At 43.8% G+C, this 21332-nt stretch overlaps 1 protein-coding gene across 1 annotated transcript in view; it reads left to right on the top strand.

Moving 5' to 3' along the window:
• Positions 1 to 21332, top strand: part of LOC126262804 (insulin gene enhancer protein isl-1) — a 468702-nt gene that overhangs the window by 361225 nt on the left and 86145 nt on the right. Inside the window, exon 5 of the mRNA XM_049959645.1 lies at positions 20435 to 20727. Within this exon, the coding sequence (XP_049815602.1) occupies positions 20435 to 20727 (293 nt within the window). The remainder of the gene's footprint in view (positions 1 to 20434; positions 20728 to 21332) is intronic.

Below are 21332 nucleotides of genomic sequence, written 5' to 3'. Positions count from 1 at the left end.
TTATCCGGGCTTTAGAAGTTTTGTAAACTGCCTATAGCCTAGACACCATATCGCTAAAGTTACTGAGAATTCTTAATGACATTATAACACTAGACGAAAATGATGGCAAAATTGATCAGGCAGCCTACTGCAAATATTAGAAATCCAACATTTTTGAAAATCGGCTCTTCTGCTCACATCTTTCATGAAATACCGTCATTGATCTCAAAATATGAAAAAGTCACTGTTCTGTGCGTGGAAACCAGTTCATTGAAAAGTATAAGAATTCTGAAGTATAACAAATATCAACTTCATAAGATTTCGCTTTGTACTGGGTGTCCGAAAGCGAAGCGATGGAATTAATTGAATCCGAAGCCATTCGCTGATCTGCTATAATACTAACTAGAAAGTGGCTAAGACATCACACAAATTGCCTAACCAGAAGCACAAAAGTTCAGAGATATTCTTTAAATGAGCTGTAACATACTGAGATAACGTGCAGTGCGGAGTCATTAGTTTTTTCCTCAAACTGTCAGTACTACGACAGCGTGAATTGTATAGTACTTATGGTAATATGTTGTGTACTAGAAATTCAGATAATGTACTTCAATTGGATATAATCAGCGAATTTTGGTACAATGTAATTAATTTTGGGAACAACAGCACTATTAATCACCAGAAGTCAGCTTCATTGAGAAAGTTTGGGGTCTTTATTGGCTGTAGCTCAATCTAAAGTATTCATGCATAAATTAAGAAAAAACTACAAAACCACCAAACTAATGATATAATTAAATTATATGTTGTTCCTTGCTATTATAGGCTTCGCACTAAAGAATGATCTGCAGAGAGCTGCAGTACAGTAACGCGATAAATTTCTGTCCTCTGCAGCTCGTTTCTCTACGCCAACCGTATATTATTCTTCGTAGCGTCACTTCGAACAGTTCATGTTGGAAGACGTCGTGACACTGACGGCTAATGCTACTTCGTTTCCACGTGCAGAGTTTAGGCCTAAAAATCCGATACTTCTGTCGCTGCACGCAGATGTAACCGTGAAAATCGGGCCAGTATCGTAATTTGTACTACCCACCTCTGAAACGACGTTCCAATTCCTGAAACTACTGTAGATCTACATGATTACTCTATGATTCACTATTAAGTGCTATTTCTCTACTGTTCCACTCTCAAATGACCCGTGGGAAAAAACAGCACTGAAATCTTTGTGTGAGCTCTGATTTCTCCTATTTTATGGCTCTGAGCACTATGGGACTTAACATCTATGGTCATCAGTCCCCTAGAACTTAGAACTACTTAAACCTAACTAACCTAAGGACATCACACAACACCCAGCCATCACGAGGCAGAGAAAATCCCTGACCCCGCCGGGAATCGAACCCGGGAACCCGGGCGTGGGAAGCGAGAACGCTACCGCACGACCACGAGGTGCGGGCTCTCCTATTTTATCACGATCATCATTTCTCCTTATGTAGGTGGGCGCCAACAGAATATTTTCCAATAGAATGAGAAAGCTGGTGATTGAAATTTCACATGAAGATCCTGCTGCAAGAAAAAACGCTTTTGTTTTAATGTTAGGCACCCCAATTAACGTATCATGTCCGGGACACACTCTCCCCTATCTCGCTATAATACAAAACGAGCTGCTATACTCAGATAATGCTCCAAGCTATAAATTTATGCTCCCAGATGCTAATAAATTATTGTGTAGTCATTCAATGCACCCAGCTTCCATTACGGAGTCGTCCCGTTCTTTTCTTATCTCTAGGAATTCAGAAAAAAGACTACCTAAAGAATTTTCCCTGATCCATCTTTTCCCTAATAATTTTCAATGTGGATTTCTCACAGAGCAGTACTGTTTTCGAATGATTTTCGCATTAAATTTCCCAGCCTGACCGCGGCAAATCGAAGCTCATATCAGACATTGATTGTAATTTTTAGTTTCAGATGCAGCGGAGCACTGTTTAATTAATCACTGTTGAAACATAGATATCATCACCATAAAGCAGAAAAGTTCTGACTTAAATATACATGCCTTGAAAAATCAGAGGGGTAAAAAAATAGTTCTGTTCCATAAGAAACTCCAGCGGATCTACTAGACTGAATTACAAATATAATTTTAGATCTATTGTGTTGCTGCACAGGGTAATAACAGTGGTAACTGACATTAATTGTACTACAAAAATTGAGACAACCTTTTTCATTTCAGCTAAACTGTAATACACTACGTGATCAAAAGCATCCTGACGCCTGGCTGAAAATGACTTACAAGTTCGTGGCGCCCTCCATCGGTAATGCTGGAATTCAATATCGTGTTGGCCCACCCATAGCCATGATGACAGCTTCCACTCTCGCAGGCTTCCGTTCAGTCAGGTGCTGGAAGGTTTCTTGGGGAACGGCAGCCCATTCTTCACGAAGCGCTGCACTGAGGAGAGGTATTGATGTCGGTCGGTGAGGCCTGAAACGAAGTCTGCATTCCAAAACATCCCAAAGCTGTTATGTACGATTCAGGTCAGGACTCTGTACAGGCCAGTCCATTACAGGGATGTTACTGTCGTGTAACAACTCTGCCCAGGCCGTGCATTATGAACAGGTGCTCGATCGTGTTGAAAGATGCAGTCGCCATCCCCCAATTGCTCTTCAACAGTGGGAAGCAAGAAGGTGCTGAAAACATCAGTGTAGGCCTGTGCTGTGATAGTGCCAAGCAAAACAACAAGGGATGCAAGCCCCCTCCATGAAAAACACTACCACACCAAAACACCACCGCCTCCGAATTTTACTGTTGGCACTACACACACTGGCAGATGACGTTCACCGGGCATTCGCCATATCCACACCCTGCCATCGGATCTCCACATTGTGTACCGTGATTCGCAACTCCACTCAACGTTTTTCCACTGTTCAATCGTCCAATGTTTACGCTCCTTACATCACGCGAGACGTCGTTTCGCATTTACCGGCGTGATGTGTGGCTTATGAGCAGCAGCTCGACCATAAAATCCAAGTTTTCTCACCTCCCGCCCGTCATATTACTTGCAGTGGATCTTGATGAGTTTCGAATTCCTGTGTGATGATCTATTATATTATACATTACGATCCTCTTCAACTGTAAGCAGTCTGTCAGTGAACAGACGTGGTCGACCTGTATGCTTTGTGCTGTAAGTGTCCCTTCACGTTTCCACTTCACTATCACATCGGAAACAGTGGACCTAGGGATGTTTAGGAGTTTGGAAATCTCGCGTACAGAGGTATGACACAAGTGACACCCAATCACCTGACCACGTTCGAAGTTCGTGAGTTCCGCGGAGCGCCCCATTCTGCTCTCTCACGATGTGTAATGACTACCAAGGTCGCTGATATGGAGTACCTGGCAGTAGGCGGCAGCCCAGTGCACCTAATACGAAAAACGTAGGTTTTTGGGGGTGTCCGGATATTTTTGATCACATAGTGTATCATTAATAATTCGGTGTGGCTCGACGGCCTGATGTAAGCCTTTCTTGGACACCACTTCGTCGACTTGGCTATCCCTACTTATCCCAGTAAATCTGCCTACTATTTAAACTGGATCTCGAACCACGTGCCATTCCTCGTGAATCTCCAAGCCATTGAGAGGATAGGTTCAAAACAGACGGTGATTACATCCGGCCCATTTCAATCATGCTCTACTTTTGAATGCGAATTCTTTGTCCGCAGCTTTTCTTTGAGGCTTTTTTTATGAAGTGTGGTGTGTCCTACGCCTATAGTGCCTTACACGCACCTATACGAGTTACTGGCATCCCGCAATTTCTTTTTACCTTAAACGACGAAGTTCTTATAGTAGCCTTAACAACACAAACAAGTAAGTATTTCACCCACCTAAAAATTCGTAAATCCACACGAGTTTTAAATTGACTTAATTTCACTGAGAAGAAACGGAGTCAGCGAGCATTAGGTTAATAAAGATGCAGTGACATGAAATGAAATCAGCGAAAATGAACCTCCAGTGTAATGCATATTATGTCAATCCAGGACTCAAAGCTAACTGCTCCATAAAGTACAGGTGATATAGGTTTGTGTCAGAGTTCGGCATAAAGTTTAATTTCTCACGACTTACGTGCATTCGTCAATGTAGAGGACGAGGATTTGGCTCAAATGGCTCTGAGCACTATGGGACTCAACAACTGTGGTCATAAGTCCCCTAGAACTTAGAACTACTTAAACCTAAGTAACCTAAGGACAGCACACAACACCCAGCCATCACGAGGCAGAGAAAATCCCTGACCCCGCCGGGAATCGAACCCGGGAACCCGGGCGTGGGAAGCGAGAACGCTACCGCGCGACCAGGACGAGGATTTAAAAAGTGTGTGTGAGAGGAGCGGGGTTGGGGAACAAGTTACATCCATCAAAAAATCTTAAATATGCTTGCAACTAAACCACATGTTTTCTTATACAAACAAGGACGCGACATGTTTACGGCAATTGACACTGTCTATCGACAGGATCTCCGGGTTGAAGAGACGTGTCTCCCGACCGCGCCTTTTGACGGCGGCGACCCTTTGATGGTGCAGCCGGCAGTCTGTGTGCCTATCTAATCGCGCAGATGCAGACGGGTGCTGACGCGCATGTCACCGCCTGAGACCTGTCGCGTGACTCCGGTCCAGATAACGTGGCGCGATTTTGCCACGGATATGTCGAAATGACATGGCCCAGGAAAAACTGCAGTCCCACTCAGCTGCGGTCTTACCACACAGCTTTACAGCTCTCTGTCGCTAATCGTTTAGTTATGGAAGTTAAGGAACTCATCGCTTCAGGTAAAGGCGCTCACAGGCCACTGATGGAAGTTGCGGATCTGATCGGTTGTTGACTAAACGTCGAAAGTTGCGGATTTACCAGTACCTGATGACCGTGGCATGTCTACCGGAACCTTGTACACATTCTACTCGCGTTATTAGTTTCATGCATTTCAAGACGCTGTCATAGGTTTCGGGTCTATCTTCCGCATTTTCTCCTTGTAATATCACTTACCACATGACCGAAATCACGTAAAGTGCGCTGTTCTCACTACGCTGCTACACTCGATTGTTTGGGCTGTATTTCAATGAAGTGTTGTTAAAACTGTTACACTGTGCCAACATGCAACATAAATTACGTCAACACTCCTAAACCACTGGACTCAAAGAAATACACCACTGACCATTAAAATTGCTACACAACGAAGATGACGTGCTACAGACGTGAAATTTAACCGACAGGAAGATGATGCTGTAATAGGCAAATGATTAGCTTTTCAGACCCTTCACACAAAGTTCGCACCGGTGGCGACACCTACAACGTGCTAATATAAGGAAAGTTTCTAACCGATTTCTCATACACAAACAGCAGTTGACCGGCGTTGCCTGGTCAAACGTTGTGATGCCTCGTGTAAGAAGGAGAAATGCGTACCGTCACCTTTCCGACTTTGATAAAGGTCGGATTGTAGCCTATCGCGGTTGCGGTTTATCGTATCGCGACATTGCTGCTCGCGTTGGTCGAGATCCAATGACTGTTAGCAGAATATGGAATCGGTGGGTTCAGGAGGGTAATACGGAACGCCTCGATCCCAACGGCCTCGTATCACTAGCAGTCAAGATGACAGGCATCTTATCCGCATTGCTGCAACGGATCGTGCAGCCACGTCTCGATCCCTGAGTTAATAGATTGGGACGTTTGCAAGACAACAACCATCTGCACGAACAGTTCGACAACGTTTGCAGCAGCATGGACTATCAGCTCGGAGACAATGGCTGCGGTTACCCTTGACGCTGCATCACAGACAAGAGCGCCTGCGATGGTGTACTCAACGACGCAGCTGGGTGCACGAATGGCAAAACGTCATTTTTTAGGATGAATCCAGGTTCTATTTACAGCATCGTGATGGTCACATCCGTGTTTGGCGACATCGCGGTGAACGCACATTGGAGGCGTGTATTCGTCATCGCCATACTGGCGTATCAGCCGGCGTGATGGTATGGGGTGCCACTGGTTACACGTCTCGGTGACCTCTTGTTCGCATTGACGGCACTTTGAACAGTGGACGTTACATTTCAGATGTGTTACGACCCGTGGCTCTACCCTTCATTCGATCCCTGCGAAACCCTACATTTCAGCAGGATAATGCACGACCGCATGTTGCAGGTCCTGTACGGGCCTTTCGGGATACAGAAAATGTTCGACTGCTGCCCTGGCCAGCCCATTCTCCAGATCTCTCACCAATTGAAAACGTGGCCAATGGTGGCCAGTCACTACTCTTGATGAACTGTGGTATCGTGTTGAAGCTTCATAGGCAGCTTTATATGTACACGCCATCCAAGCCCTGTTTGACTCAATGCCCGTGCGTATCAAGGCCGTTATTACGGCCATAGGTGGTTGTTCTGGGTACTGATTTCTCAGGATCTATGCACCCAAATTGCGTGAAAATGTAATCACATGTCAGTTCTAGTATAATACATTTGTCCAATGAATACCCGTTTATGATCTGCATTTCTTCTTGGTGTAGCAATTTTAATGGCCAGTAATGTACCTAGAAATACCGTACTGCGATTGTGATTACGAATAGTAATTGCTCTTCTTTGTAACGTTGAACAGACTTAATTCTACATGAATATTCCGCAGACCACCTTACGGCTTGTGTTGGAGTTGTACTTCTGGTATCACTATTTTGCCCCCGTAACCGGTCCGTTCACGAACGTTAGAAGAGAAGGACCGTTGCCGGTGTAAAGCGCCTTATCACATCTAATTTACCTAATTTTCTAGTCCTGATCATTTGGCGGGATAATTTTGGGAAGAATTAATGTCAACCTTCTCTCCGCGGAACATAGCCCTCGGATTTCCAAAAGTAAACGTATCCATGAAACGTAACGCTTCTCTGGTAGCGTCTGCCTCTCTCTTAGGTTTGTCGATACCGAGGAAGGTCCGTTCTCTATTTTAGTCAGTAAAGAGCGAGTAGCGTCTCTACGCGGTCGGCAAACTGCTGCGTACAATGAATGTTAGAGAAAAAGATGTCTGGGCTGCGTTCAGATTCCTAGCGAAAGAAAGACATCCATATTACATGAATATTGTCAAAACTATGTACGAAAATTTCAAGAACTTCGAGTGTACATGAGGGCAAAGTCCACTTCCTACACTGAACTATTGACTACATCCCTGAAATGGAATCTCATTCGGGAATACGGCGGCCCAAAGCCGCTTCCAGCAATCCAAATTTAGATTTCAAGTAATTTTCCTAAATCGCTCGTGGCAAATGCCGGGATAGTTCCTTTAAAAGGGGACGGTGGTACTTCCCCATCCTAGAAACGTTCCGAACTGGTGCTCCCTCTCTGATGACCTCGATGTCGACGGGACGTTAAACCTAATCTTCCTTCCTTCTTTTACGCTTTCCTCAACTCTGGGACATTATAATGAGGAACAAAGAGGACTCTTCCACTGGGACATTAAGAAGATGGGAGAGGAGATAGCTGGGAAGACAGAATGATAGTGTGATGGCAGAATATTGTTCCATGTTGAACAGAAAGATGAAGGTTCTGCGAGGAAGTCAAAAACGAGAAAATTTGAATTACATGTAAGAGAGTACTCATGGTGTGACTACGAAAATTGTTTGTAGTATTTTTTGTATATAACTAAAACACAGACCTCAACTGAATTTAAATCTAATATTTATGCTTAAGTTATTTAATTCTTATGAGATTTTGTTTGTTAAAAATTCTAAAGTTATGTGACAAATCGAAATAAATTCTCAGAATCAACATTACAAAGTGATTGTGAAACATCTATTTGTGAGAAATTATCTGACAGAAATAATAAAAAAAAGCAGGCTTGTGTTATCTACGTCCCATCTTCTGCAAAGAAACATGGTCATGACTTGTCGACGTCGACGAAACATGCAAGCTCTCTACATCAACATCTCTACTGCGCAAGCCACCTAATGATGTGTTGTGGAGGGTGCTTGTGTACCACTGTCACAACCCCACCCCCTCTTCCCCCTCTTGTTTAGGTAGCGAGAGGTTCAGGCGATGAAAGATTGCTGCTGTACCTCTGTGTAGGCTCGAATTACTCTTAAGTTTGCCCTCATGGTCTTTTCGCGATATATACGTAGGAGGTCCAAAATATTGGTCTACTATTTTAGGAACGTACTCTTGAAACTTTGACAGTAGATCATACCCTGTTGTGTGGTGGTCTTCAGTCCTGAGACTGGTTTGATGCAGCTCTCCATGCTACTCTATCCTGTGCAAGCTTCTTCATCTCCCAGTACCTACTGCAACCTACATCCTTCTGAATCTGCTTGGTATATTCATCTCTTGGTCTCCCTCTACGATTTTTACCCTCCACTCTGGCCTCCAATACTAAATTGTTGATCCCTTGATGCCTCAGAACATGTCCTACCAACCGATCCCTTCTTCTAGTCAAGTTGTGCCACAAACTTCTCTTCTCCCCAATCCTATTCAACACCTCCTTATTAGTTATGTGATCTACCCATCTAATCTTCAGCATTCTTCTGTAGCACCATATTTCGGAAGCTTCTATTCTCTTCTTGTCTAAACTATTTATCGTCCATGTTTCACTTCCATACATGGCTACACTCCATACAAATACTTTCAGAAACGACTTCCTAACACTCAAATCAATACTCGATGTTAACAAATTTCTCTTCTTCAGAAACGCTTTCCTTGCCATTGCCAGTCTACATTTTATATCTTCTATACTTCAACCATCATCAGTTATTTTGCTCCCCAAATAGCAACACTCCTTTACTACTTTAAGTGTCTCATTTCCTAATCTAATCCCCTCAGCATCACCCGATTTAATTTGACTACATTCCATTATCCTCGTTTTGCTTTTGTTGATGTTCATTTTATATCCTCCCTTCAAGACGCCATCCATTCCGTTCAACTGCTCTTCCAAGTCCTTTGCTGTCTCTGACAGAATTACAATGTCATCGGCGTACCTCAAGGTTTTTATTTCTTCTCCATGGGTTTTTAATACTTACTCCGAATTGTTGTTTTATTTCCTTCACTGCTTGCTCAATATACAGATTGAATAACATCGGGGAGAGGCTACAAACCTGTCTCACTCCCTTTCCAACCACTGCTTCCCTTTCATGCCCCTCAACTCTTATAACTACCATTTGATTGCTATACAAATTGTAAATAGCCTTTCGCTCCCTATATTTTACCCCTGTCACCTTCAGAATTTGAAAGAGAGTATTCCAGTCAACATTGTCAAAAGTTTTCTCTAAGTCTACAAATGCTAGAAACGTAGGTTTGCCTTTCCTTAATCTTTCTTCTAAGATAAGTCGTAAGGTCAGTATTGCCTCACGTGTTCCAACTTTTCTACGGAATCCAAACTGATCTTCCCCAAGGTCGGCTTCTACTAGTTTTTCCATCCGTCTGTAAAGAATTCGCGTTATTATTTTGCAGCCGTGACTTATTAAACTGATAGTTCGGTAATTTTCACATCTGTCAACACCTGCTTTCTTTGGGATTGGGATTATTATATTCTTCCTGAAGTCTGAGGGTATTTCGCCTGTCTCATACATCTTGCTCACCAGATGGTATAGTTTTGTCAGGACTGGCTCTCCCAAGGCCGTCAGTAGTTCTAATGGAATGTTGTCTACTCCCGGGGCCTTGTTTTGACTCTGTGCTCTGTCGAACTCTTCACGCAGTATCATATCTCCCATTTCATCTTCATCCTCTTCCATTTCCATAATATTGTCCTCAAGTACATCGACCTTGTATAGACGCTCTATGTACTCCTTCCACCTTTCTGCTTTCCCTTCTTTGCTTGGTACTGGGTTTCCATCTGAGCTCTTGATATTAATGCAAGTGGTTCTCTTTTCACTAAAGGTCTCTTTAATTTTCCTGTAGGCAGTATCTATCCTTCCCCTAGTGAGACAAGCCTCTACATCCTTACATTTATCCTCTAGCCATCCCTGCTTAGCCATTTTGCACTTCCTGTCGATCTCATTTTTGAGACGTTTGTATTCCTTTTTGCCTGCTTCATTTACTGCATTTTTATATTTTCTCCTTTCATCGATTAAATTCAATATTTCTTCTGTTACCCAAGGATTTCTACTAGCGCACATCTTTTTACCTACTTGATCCTCTGCTGCCTTCACTACTTCATCCCTCAAAGCTACCCATTCTTCTTCTACTGTATTCCTTTCGCCCATTCCTGCCATTTGTTCCCTTACGCTCTCCCTGGAACTCTGTACAACCTCTGGTTTAGTCAGTTTATCAGGTCCCATCTCCTTAAATTCCCACCTTTTTGCAGTTTCTTCAGTTTTAATCTACAGTTCATAACCAATAGATTGTGGTCAGAGTCCACATCTGCCCTTAGAAATGTCTTACAATTTAAAACCTGGTTCCTAAATCTCTGTCTTACCATTATATAATCTATCTGATATCTTTTAGTATTCCAGGGTTCTTCCATGTATATAACCTTCTTTCATGATTCTTGAACCAACTGTTAGCTATGATTAAGTTATGCTCTGCACAAAATTCTACCAGGCGGCTTCCTCTTTCATTTCTTACCCCCAATCCATATTCACCTACTACGTTTCCTTCTCTCCCTTTTTCTACTACCGAATTCCAGTCACCCATGACTATTAAATTTTCGTCTCCCTTCACTATCTGAATAATTTCTTTTATCTCATCATACATTTCTTCAATTTCTTCGTCATCTGCAGAGCTAGTTGGCATATAAACTTGTACTACTGTAGTAGGCGTGGGCTTAGTGTCTATCTCGGCCACAATAACGCGTACACTATGCTGTTTGTAGTAGTTTACCCGCATTCCTATTTTTTTATTCATTATTAAACCTACTCCTGCATTACCCCTATTTGACTTTGTATTTATAATCCTGTATTCGCCTGACCAAAAGTCTTGTTCCTCCTGCCACCGAACTTCACTAATTCCCACTATATCTAACTTTAACCTATCCATTTCCCTTTTTAAATTTTCTAACCTACCTGCCCGATTAAGGGATCTGACATTCCATGCTCCGATCCGTAGCATGCCAGTTTTCTCCTGATAACGACGTCCTCTTGAGTAGTCCCCGCCCGGAGATCCGAATGGGGGACTATTTTACCTCCGGAATATTTTACCCAAGAGGACGCCATCATCATTTAATCATACAGTAAAGCTGCATGCCCTCGGGAAAAATTACGGCTGTAGTTTCCCCTTGCTTTCAACCGTTCGCAGTACCAGCACAGCAAGGCCGTTTTGGTTAGTGTTACAAGGCCAGATCAGTCAATCATCCAGACTGTTGCCCCTGCAACTACTGAAAAGACTGCTGCCCCTCTTCAGGAACCACGCGTTTGTCTGGCCTCTCATCAGATACCCCTCCGTTGTGGTTGCACCTACGGTACGTCTTATCTGTATCGCTGAGGCACGCAAGCCTCCCCACCAACGGCAAGGTCCATACCATGATGCAGCACGTATGTTTTGCAGCATCTGCCACTGGAGATGACTGAGCGCATCGGTGACGGTTTCGCGCTTCCTAAATGAATCTGTAACGAAACGTGCTGCTCTTCTTTGGATCTTCTCTGTTTCCTGTATCAATCTTGTCTGGTGCGGTTCCTAGACTGACGAGCAGTATTCAAGTATTCGTAGAACGATTGATCTGTAAGCTCCTACAATAAAAGCAGGTTTTACAGATTGACGTGTGGCAGTTGCGCTGTTGGGAATGTCCTTTGGCAGATGGTTTGCCAGTCGCAGTGGACGATTTTGGAAACGTGTTATTACCTGAATGTGCGAGTCCGCTCCACTCTCCCACACTGTGGTGGCATATTCAAGGATCAGACGCAGCAGTGAGTTGTACAGGACGGCTTGTAAGTGTGCCAGTAATGTTGACTTAGGATGACCAGGCGCCTGAGGAACAAAGCACGTTCAGGCACCACGTTAGCTAGGTGTCCAGGATGATCGAGGTAACGTGCAGTTCTGTTGCACCGCCCTTTGTTTTCGCGGACGTGACCGGGTTGTAGTTTGTCGGTGGGGAGGGGAGTTCTCCGCTTCTCACTTGCATCTGAATGCCGTACGCAGAGATGTAAGTAGGGTAGCTAGTTCCCAGGGCCAAAGTTCGACTTTCCCCGCCTCACGCGCCACTCCTCACGTCAATATAACCACATTTTTGTTAAATCCCCATCATTGCTTAGCATGTTTACAGTGTGTTAACTGGAAGTTGGCTGATTGGCAGAGGGGGTTGTGGGGTGCGAAGGGAGCAAGTCTGCTCAGTACAGAGATGGGCACGGTGGAAGAGCCGTGCAGAGGAACAAGCTGCAGTCTGTTCCCCACAGTGCAAGGCACCTCAATCTTTGCTTCATGCTGTTGTGAAGGCAAAAGTCACACACGGGAGTAAAAGTGAAAATAAAAAATAAAAAAATAAAAAATAAACTTAAATATTGTTCGTAGTGGAAACTGAAGTCGACTTACGTGTACTAACTGCAGTAATTAGGGTAAGTCGACATACAGCAGTGAAAAGAAACGGTGGAAAATAGAGTGCAGTACAAAACAATAATGCAGCAAATAACAATGGCTACCTCACAAAGTACTGTCAGTTAGTAGCAACCAAAAACGAACGACTACTCGCAGTTTCGTTCCGACGTCTGTCGATTCTGGTCTAGGAAGTCGATAGGCCAACCTACTCGTACTGTAACACAGTGTAATCGTTTTCTGAGATGAATATGAGTTGGCAGTGAAGTAAGCGAAACACATTCCGTTAATTATTTTTGTATGGTACAATTCAAAACATGGAGCAACACACAGTTTAAGTATCATTGCTTGCAACAATAACACGATTCAATTTTCATTGCGCATCGGTGCTAAAGTGTAATAGAAAAAGCAACAAATGTACGATATACTCTTCACCTTTCCAAAACTTTGGCTCACTTTGCATAACGAGAGTAACTCCTCCTAGTAGAAACCAAGAAGTAAAGGGCTCCGTGACAGAAAATCGGGTCTCGTGAACAACTGTTGCTTCTTTTTTCCTGTCCTTTGTGAAGTGGCCGGTCGTTTGAGGATTTTATAAACTGCCCATTGGCTCAGTAATACTTCTTCATATGTTGTTCGCTGTCGAACGGATTCGACATCACTCCGGACAACTTGCTCCCAATGTACACACATCACCGTGACAGCGTTCGTAACTTTGTACATATGTGGGACGTACCCTCTGAGTATGCCTACTTTACCCTTCAGTATAACTGACTCAATGAATGCATTGTGATGAGTGACGAAAAGGAATATTAAAATCATGATTAACACTGAGTCTATATCTCGAGTTCGTAATAAGGTCCCTACGACTATTTCATGTCCTCTCAGAGTGCTTACGCATGCACACGATGCACATTTTCACTTCAGTCAGCCACTGCCATTTTCGATTCCGTTCGGTTGCTGTAAAATGTACTGCTTCATACTGCACAGTAATAATGGCAGAACAAATTCTTCACGCCTCTATTTGCGCCAAGGGGGGCTGCACCCCGACTCAGGTACCGAAAACTACCACACTCCCAAGCTAACAAGTTCTCCCCACGTCTTCTGTGATCTTGGGTCCTGTAGAGATGTATCCTTACACCATCAGTTTTTTCGCCCTCGATAAAATGCGGCCCTGCGGCACACGCCTTGGCTTCCGTTCCCTAGTTATGCCACTGACCATGTCGTACTTCTCACTTTCCAGATGACGATGTTCCTCTGTATATGGACATTGCCGTTTGAAGGCAACATCTTTGACTAGATTGACTCCTAGATAGTGTGGAGTGGCGGTGTGCTCAAGCTCTTGCCGACGACATCTCACTTGCAGTCTTGTGGCATGGGCCACGCCGATAGCTAGATCAGTGTTTTCAATCTCCTCACGTCAATTCCTAGCCATCTGCGAACGCCGATTTGAAACAAATACAGCGTCTCCATATGAATCTCTCTGATTTCCAAACGCCATATATATATATATATATATATATATATATATATATATAGAGAGAGAGAGAGAGAGAGAGAGAGAGAGAGAGAGAGAGAGAGATTACTTCCTTGCGGTTTACGCATCATGTAAAGCAACTCAAAGATAGGTGTAGATTGTTTGTAAATGATTCATTTTGTCTTGTTTTAGATGCTAAATGATTACCGGAAATGACTACACCCCAAGGGAGAGCCCAGTGCGTGGTGCGGTATGCGGAAACTACATTACTCACTGCCGTCCAAAGAAATTTCAAAGGGCGCCACCAGATGTTAAGACGATTAAGGATTGGTATGACATGTTCCTTACAACTGGGAGTATAAACAGACAGACAGGTTCTGGCAGAAAACACGCATCTGACGAAATGGTCGACGAGATCAAAGAGACTTTGCAAAGAAACCCGTCAAAGTTAGTTTCCGAACAACACGAGAGCTAAACATCCCTCGCCTTACAGTTCGCTATGTGCTGCATAAACGACTCCACTTGTACACTTACAAATTGTGCAAGCACTGCACCGAATATGTTTGCAGATTCGCCACAAATTTGCTTCTGAGACGTTGGACTGAACAGAGTAAAACTTCCATCTATCTAGGATATGTCGTTTTGTCTTTTGCAGCAAGCTTCCACACATGCGGGATGGTTAATCGCTACAAAAATTCGCATCCGGGTTTTGGAAAACCCCCTCAGTTACCGGGAACAGGTCAGAGACAGTGAAAAGGTAGAATGTATGGTGTTCATTGATGTAAAACGGCGTAATTGGACCATTTTTCTTCATCGAGCAAACAGTAACCTGGACACGATTTTTAACAACTTGGTGTCCCTCAGTTCCTTCCCTTCAGCTAAATGTGATCTTCCAGCAGGACGATACACCACATGCACTAGAGTTTACATGTTTGAGACTTCATGATCGAACACTTCCACAGCAATGGATAACACGTGGTAGACCAACCAAGTGAATGGGAATACTGAGAAACCCCAAATGTCTAAAAACTAAACTTAAGGGAGATCCAAAAAACATTCCAAGTCTTAAAGCTATGCTGAAATTCCGATTTACTTATTTTTTGTTAAAATGAATGTAGAGGGAAAAATACCAATGCACAGTAGACAGTCTTGATACATTTCCTTAACATTAAGTTAAATTTTATGTAGTAAACACATAAGCTTTCTCAATGTTTTGTAATAAAGAAGCACCAGTCATTACTTACAAGGGAACCTCCCCATCGCACCCCCCTCAGATTTAGTTATAAGTTGGCACAGTGGATAGGCCTTGAAAAACTGAACACAGATATATCGAGAAAACAGGAAGAAGTTGTGTGGAACTATGAAAAAATAAGCAAAATATACGAACTGAGTAGTCCACGTGCAAGATAAGCAACATCAAGGATAATATGAGCTCAGGAGCACCGTGGTCCCGTGGTTAGCGTGAGCAGCTATGGAATGAGAGGTCCTTGGTTCAAGCCTTCCCTCGCATGAAAATTTTAACTTTTTATTTTCAGTTTATGTGACAAACACTTATGTTTTCATCACTTTTTTGGGAGTGATTATCACATCCACAAGAAAACCTAAATCTGGCAAGGTAGAAGAATCTTTTTACCCATTCGCCAAGTGTACAAGTTAGGTGGGTCGACAACATATTCCTGTCATGTGACGCACATGCCGTCACCAGTGTCGTATAGAATATATCAGACGTGTTTTCCTGTGGAGGAATCGGTTGACCTATGACCTTGCGATCAAATGTTTTCGGTTCCCATTGGAGAGGCACGTCCTTTCGTCGACTAATCGCACGGTTTTGCGGTGCGATCGCAAAACACAGACACTAAACTTATTACAGTGAACAGAGACGTCAATGATCGAACGGACAGATCATAACTTTGCGAAAATAAAGAAAGTATACTTTTCACCCAAGGGAAGACTTGAACCAAGGACCTCTCATTCCACAGCTGCTCACGCTAACCACGGGACCACGGTGCTCCTGAGCTTACACTATCCTTGATGTTGCCTATCTTGCACATGGACTACTCAGTTCGTATATTTTGCTTATTTTTTCATAGTTCCACACAGCTTCTTCCTGTTTTCTCGATTGATCTGTGGTTAGTTTTTCAAGGCCTATCCACTGTGCCAACTTATAACTAAATCTAAGGGGGTGCAGTGGGGAGGTTCCCTTTTTAGTTCACACTTTATTGTTATTTTGAATAAAAATAATCAAATTATGCCTATTTTCTATTCTCTTTGGCATTATATTCCACACAGGGTTAATTCTTTCACACATGTTGACCAGTTGTATCGGTCAGAGTAGAAGTTCTGGATATATTTCCTTTTGGTGAGAATGGCAGAAATCCTCTTAGGTCATTCATTTTCTTCTTTTTTATAGGAATGAGCTTCATAAGCCTGATTTACAGGGCCTGACGAAATAACAGATGGATTAGCCAGTTGGAATGTGTGCTCCTCTGCTCCATCAGTGAACGACCTAACTTTAACACCAAGACGTTCATGTGAACAGCATGACTGCTTGAATTGTGTTTCAAAAATGTGCTCTTTATTTCTTTGTGTAGCCATTGCTTGAGTTTGAAAGGAACTAGCATTCTTTTGGTAGAAATTTGTCACTACTCCTTAAGATTTAGTACCTATTCTGTTTTATGTTCTGTCACTTTAAAATCCATCTTTTTGCTTCACTGTATTATTAATTACGTTTTCTTTTCAGCAAATGTAATCTGTGTTACATGGAAGTTAAGAGTGGGCTCTTACTGGAAAGTAATGGGTGATGAACTGAAATCTTCCATGTGCCACAAGCATTAAACGACATATTGCCACAGCACGGTTCGCATGAAAGACATTTACTGAAAGCTGACGCAAGTAAAACATGTCTTGTATTGGTATAAGAGGCAACTGTAGGTTCTACATAAAATCTAACGCGAGGCCCGCAGTGGTAGAATCTGATGAAGTTTTCTCATTAACTGCGAGTAATTTACTGAAGAATTTACCAGCAAGCCTCTGTGCACTATTGTCGGAACTTTTGCAGTCCTTTTAGCAGCATCGTTCAGAGATGGAATTTTGATTTTTACACCAAGCTCTCCAAATGTGCAACATTTGTCCACTTGGAGTTGCCCAAATTTTAAATTAAAGCGCGCACGGAAAATTTTGAAATAAGTTGATAGTCAACAGCGCCAACTTACTCGTAAAATATTGAGAGCTGGCCGCTGTGGCCGATTGGTTCTAGGCGCTTCTGTCCGGAACCGCGCTGCTGCTACGGTCGCAGGTTCGAATCCTGCCTCGGGCATGGATGTGTGTGATGTCCTTAGGTTAGTTAGGTTTAAGTAGTTCTAAGTTCTAGGTGACTGATGACCTCAGAAGTTAAGTCCCATAGCGCTTAGAGCCATTCTTTTTTAAATATTGAGAAAGCCAATGTTTTCGTTCATGTGAAGTTTCTCTTCAGTGTAGATGATACGATGGCTGCATAACAACACGGAAAATGCCAGGCCACATGGGGGTTTCTTTGTATCACGATCGGCCTATATGCTTAAAGTACAGAATCATAGCTAATTTAATTTTGTCAAAAATGGATATGTGGTGTTTGTCAATGTTCCCATTCATGTGGCCACTGCGATCTGCGGACATAACCCCTCTGGATTTATTTCTGTGGACGACAATGTGTATGCCTCAGCTGTATGTGGCCTTGGAAATCTCTGCTGAAGAACTGTGGATGCAGTAACCTCCATCTCCCAAGACATCCTTATGCGGACATGAATATCGTCTAGACATTTTACAGGTTATGAACAGAGCACATGTGGGCGTGTTATTATTATTATTATTATTATTATTATTGTTATTTTGCAAAACTTTGAGTTACGAGAATCGTTCAATAAGTAATACGCCATTTTTTTCTCAGAACATATTTATTGTCTTGTCAAAAATGGTTCAAATGGCTCTGAGCACTATGGGACTCAACATCTTAGGTCATAAGTCCCCTAGAACTTAGAACTACTTAAACCTAACTAACCTAAGAACATCACACACACCCATGCCCGAGGCAGGATTCGAACCTGCAACCGTAGCAGTCCCGCGGTTCCGGACTGCAGCGCAAGTTGTCTTGTCCATGTCCTATTTTCCTACGTAGTCTACTTCACGTTCTATGCCCGTACACCAACGTTGTGGAAGAGCACGTATTCCCTGCTGTTAAAAGCTCTTGTCCTGTAGGCGTAAACGTGTTTTCAGTGCATGACTGACACTCTCGTCATCTTCAAGGTGTGTTCCCAGTAGAGAATCTTTAAGCGGCCCAAAAAGATGGATGTCCGGGGATGCCAGGTCTGGATTGTAGGGTGGATTAGACAATGATGTTCTACCCAATTTGGCGATGTGTGTGGGCTTGCACTATCGTGTCGGAGCAAGATTTCTTCTGGATTCTTGTCCCATCGAACACTTCGGAAATGGTTTTTGAGTTTATTCAGAGTCTTCACGTATGCCTCTGAGTTCATGCTTGACCCCCTTGGTATCATATCCACGAGAATGACGCCATCACAATCCCAGAAGACTGTCACCATGACTTTTCTGGCAGAGGAGGTTGTCTTGAATTTCCTCTATATGGTGAATGGGGATGATGTCACTCCATGGACTGCCTTTTTGTTTCCGGTGCGAATTAGTGCACCCAGCTTTCGTCCCCCGTAACGATCCGTTCCAGAAAGGCCTCTCTGTCGGTCTCGAAACGCTCCAACAATTAAGATGCAATGGCCTTTCTTTGAATCTTGTGGTCCGCTGTGAGCATTCGTGGAACCCACCGTGAGCACCTCTCTTGAATATCCGAGAGTCTCGATCATTGCAAACGCGCTTCCAATGCTGTCCGACAACTATAGAGCCAATTATCGAATTGTGATGCGCCGGCCGGCACGAATAATGGCATCCGCACGATTCAGCATGTCTGGAGCAATAGCTGTCACAGGACGTCCCGAGCGTGGCTGATCATGGAGCTCTGCTTCTTCATTTCCTCAGGCTGTAACTTTCTTTACACATCGCCAAACCGTACTCCCATCAACTGCAGCATCGCCATACACTGCACACGCTTGACGTTCACCACAGTTTCTTTTTCTGCACGCAAGAATTCAATAACAGCGCGCTGCTTGTAACGTGAGTCGTATGTAGACGCCATTTTGACGCTGTACTACGGCTCTGCCATCTCTGCAAGAACGATTCGAAATTTTACCGGTGCACAGAATTAACATCAAAAGTGAAGCACCAACTTACTTTACTTTTTCGTGTCCGGAAACTACAATTTGTTTGCCCAGTATTGGGCAATGTCTAATGCTTCTTCTTTAGCCAGCCATAGATCGTCGAGGGTGCATCTGTGGGGGCAGGCAGGGTATTGTAGGAGATGTTCCATGTCCTGCCGAGTGCCGCAGTCGCATTTGTCGTCATTTTCGTCCAACAAACCCCATTTGATGAGATTAGATTTCACAGGGGCCACCCCAGTTCTGATGCGGTTAAGCATTCTCCAGGTTTTGCAATCACCAGAAACGCCGCTTGGTGGGTCCTCTCTTAGTAGATAGTAGGTGGGGGGCTCATCTAAGGCGCAACTTAGGAAACGGCGTCTGGATTTGAGTCTGCTGGGGCCACACTCTAGGCCAAATATTGAGTGACGGGCATCAAAGGTTTGTTTTAGCTTCTCTGTATGTTCATGGGCTTTCCTACGTGAGTCAGGTTTTGTAAAACCTGCGGCCCTGCGAAGATTTTCTATGGGGGTTGGTTTCATGCACCCTGTCACTATCCTGCATGTTTCATTCAAGCTAATATCTACCTTTTTTGCATGGGCGGATCTGTACCATACCGGGCAGGCATATTCGGCAGTTGAGAAGCACAAAGCTTGGGCTGAAGTTGTGACCACGGTAGGTTTGGCACCCCATTTGCTATTGGACAGCTTTCTTATTATGGAATTTCGTGCTACTTTTTTTGCGCGTTTTTTCGCAATGACATTTGTATGTCAATGTTCTGTCCAGAACATCGTCAAGGTAGGTGGAAGTATCTGTGTGTTCTAGTAATGTCCCATCCCAGGTAACATTGAGCCTGTACTTTGCCTGCCTCGAGTTCAGATGGCATGCACTCACTTGAGTTTTGGAGGGATTGGGTTTTAGAGAATTCTTTTTGTAGTAGGTAGACATTGTAGAAAGGGCGGTTTCTAGTTTCTCCTCGATGGCTTCAAACCTGTTGCCTTGAACTGTTATTGCCAGGTCGCACCAACAAGGACGTTTGTCTATGTATATTATTGGGTTAAAAAGAAAGTGAGGCATTACTTATTGAACGATCCTCGTATTTTGCATGGCACCGCAAACCGCTGGTATCTATGTCTCAGCTTTTGTTTTTTTAAGATATTGCATTTGGATATAAGGGAAGTTTCATGTGGGCACCCTGTATTCCTCTCGTCCTCGCTCGCTCTGCTCCACCACTGGCTTGCTCGGCCAGACCCCTGCTGACGCCGTGTCGCGCCGCGTTGCTGTTGCAGACTCGTCGGAGTCGGGCTCGAACAAGGGCGGCCGGGAGTCGGGGCGGGCGTCGGGCGCCAAGGCGACGTCGGACGGGAAGCCGACGCGCGTGCGCACCGTGCTGAACGAGAAGCAGCTGCACACGCTGCGCACCTGCTACAACGCCAACCCGCGGCCCGACGCGCTCATGAAGGAGCAGCTCGTCGAGATGACGGGGCTCAGCCCGCGCGTCATCCGGGTCTGGTTCCAGAACAAGCGCTGCAAGGACAAGAAGAAGGCCATGCTGCTCAAGCAGCAGATGCAGCAGGAGAAGGTCAGCACTGCACGCGCCAGCTGCCACAGCGACGCACGCAAATCCAATCTTCCACTACTGTCTTTCCACATAGCTTAAACATTACTGCCGTACTGTGCGTTTTCATATATTATCACCGCATCGAGTGCACGATCTGCTAGATTTCGGGCGTAGGAACTATTTCGTTCGATAAAACAGGACGAGCGTAAGTCGAAATTAAGTTCTAGGGAACTATGCTAGATACAACTATGCGGTTTGCTGCAAATGGTAATTTAAGGGGGGGTAGGACGTCAAACGGGCTGACATGGAGCAGGAGAGGCATCACAGGACATTTTAATTACCAGTGTCTATACTTTTACAAATAAATTCATAAAACTTTGTCAGCATCACCAGGAAGGATTCAGGATTCACACTCATTGCAGTGGAAGTTCGCAAACATAACAAAATAATTTTTTTCACGTGTGAAATTTCATCATTTTTTCACTTACTAATGGCGGCATTTGTTGCTATAGGTACACTTTTCTTCATAAGTTAGAGAGATTCTTCGATGAATTTTGCACAGCATACATACCATACTTACAGGTGTATGAAACTCTAGAATTTATTTAATTTATGAAAAAACGAAT

The sequence above is a fragment of the Schistocerca nitens genome, chromosome 6, assembly GCF_023898315.1.
Source record: "Schistocerca nitens isolate TAMUIC-IGC-003100 chromosome 6, iqSchNite1.1, whole genome shotgun sequence".
Classification (NCBI taxonomy): Eukaryota; Metazoa; Arthropoda; class Insecta; order Orthoptera; family Acrididae; genus Schistocerca; species Schistocerca nitens.
Note: the sequence above shows the minus strand (reverse complement) of the source record. Positions and strands in the feature narration are given on the sequence as shown.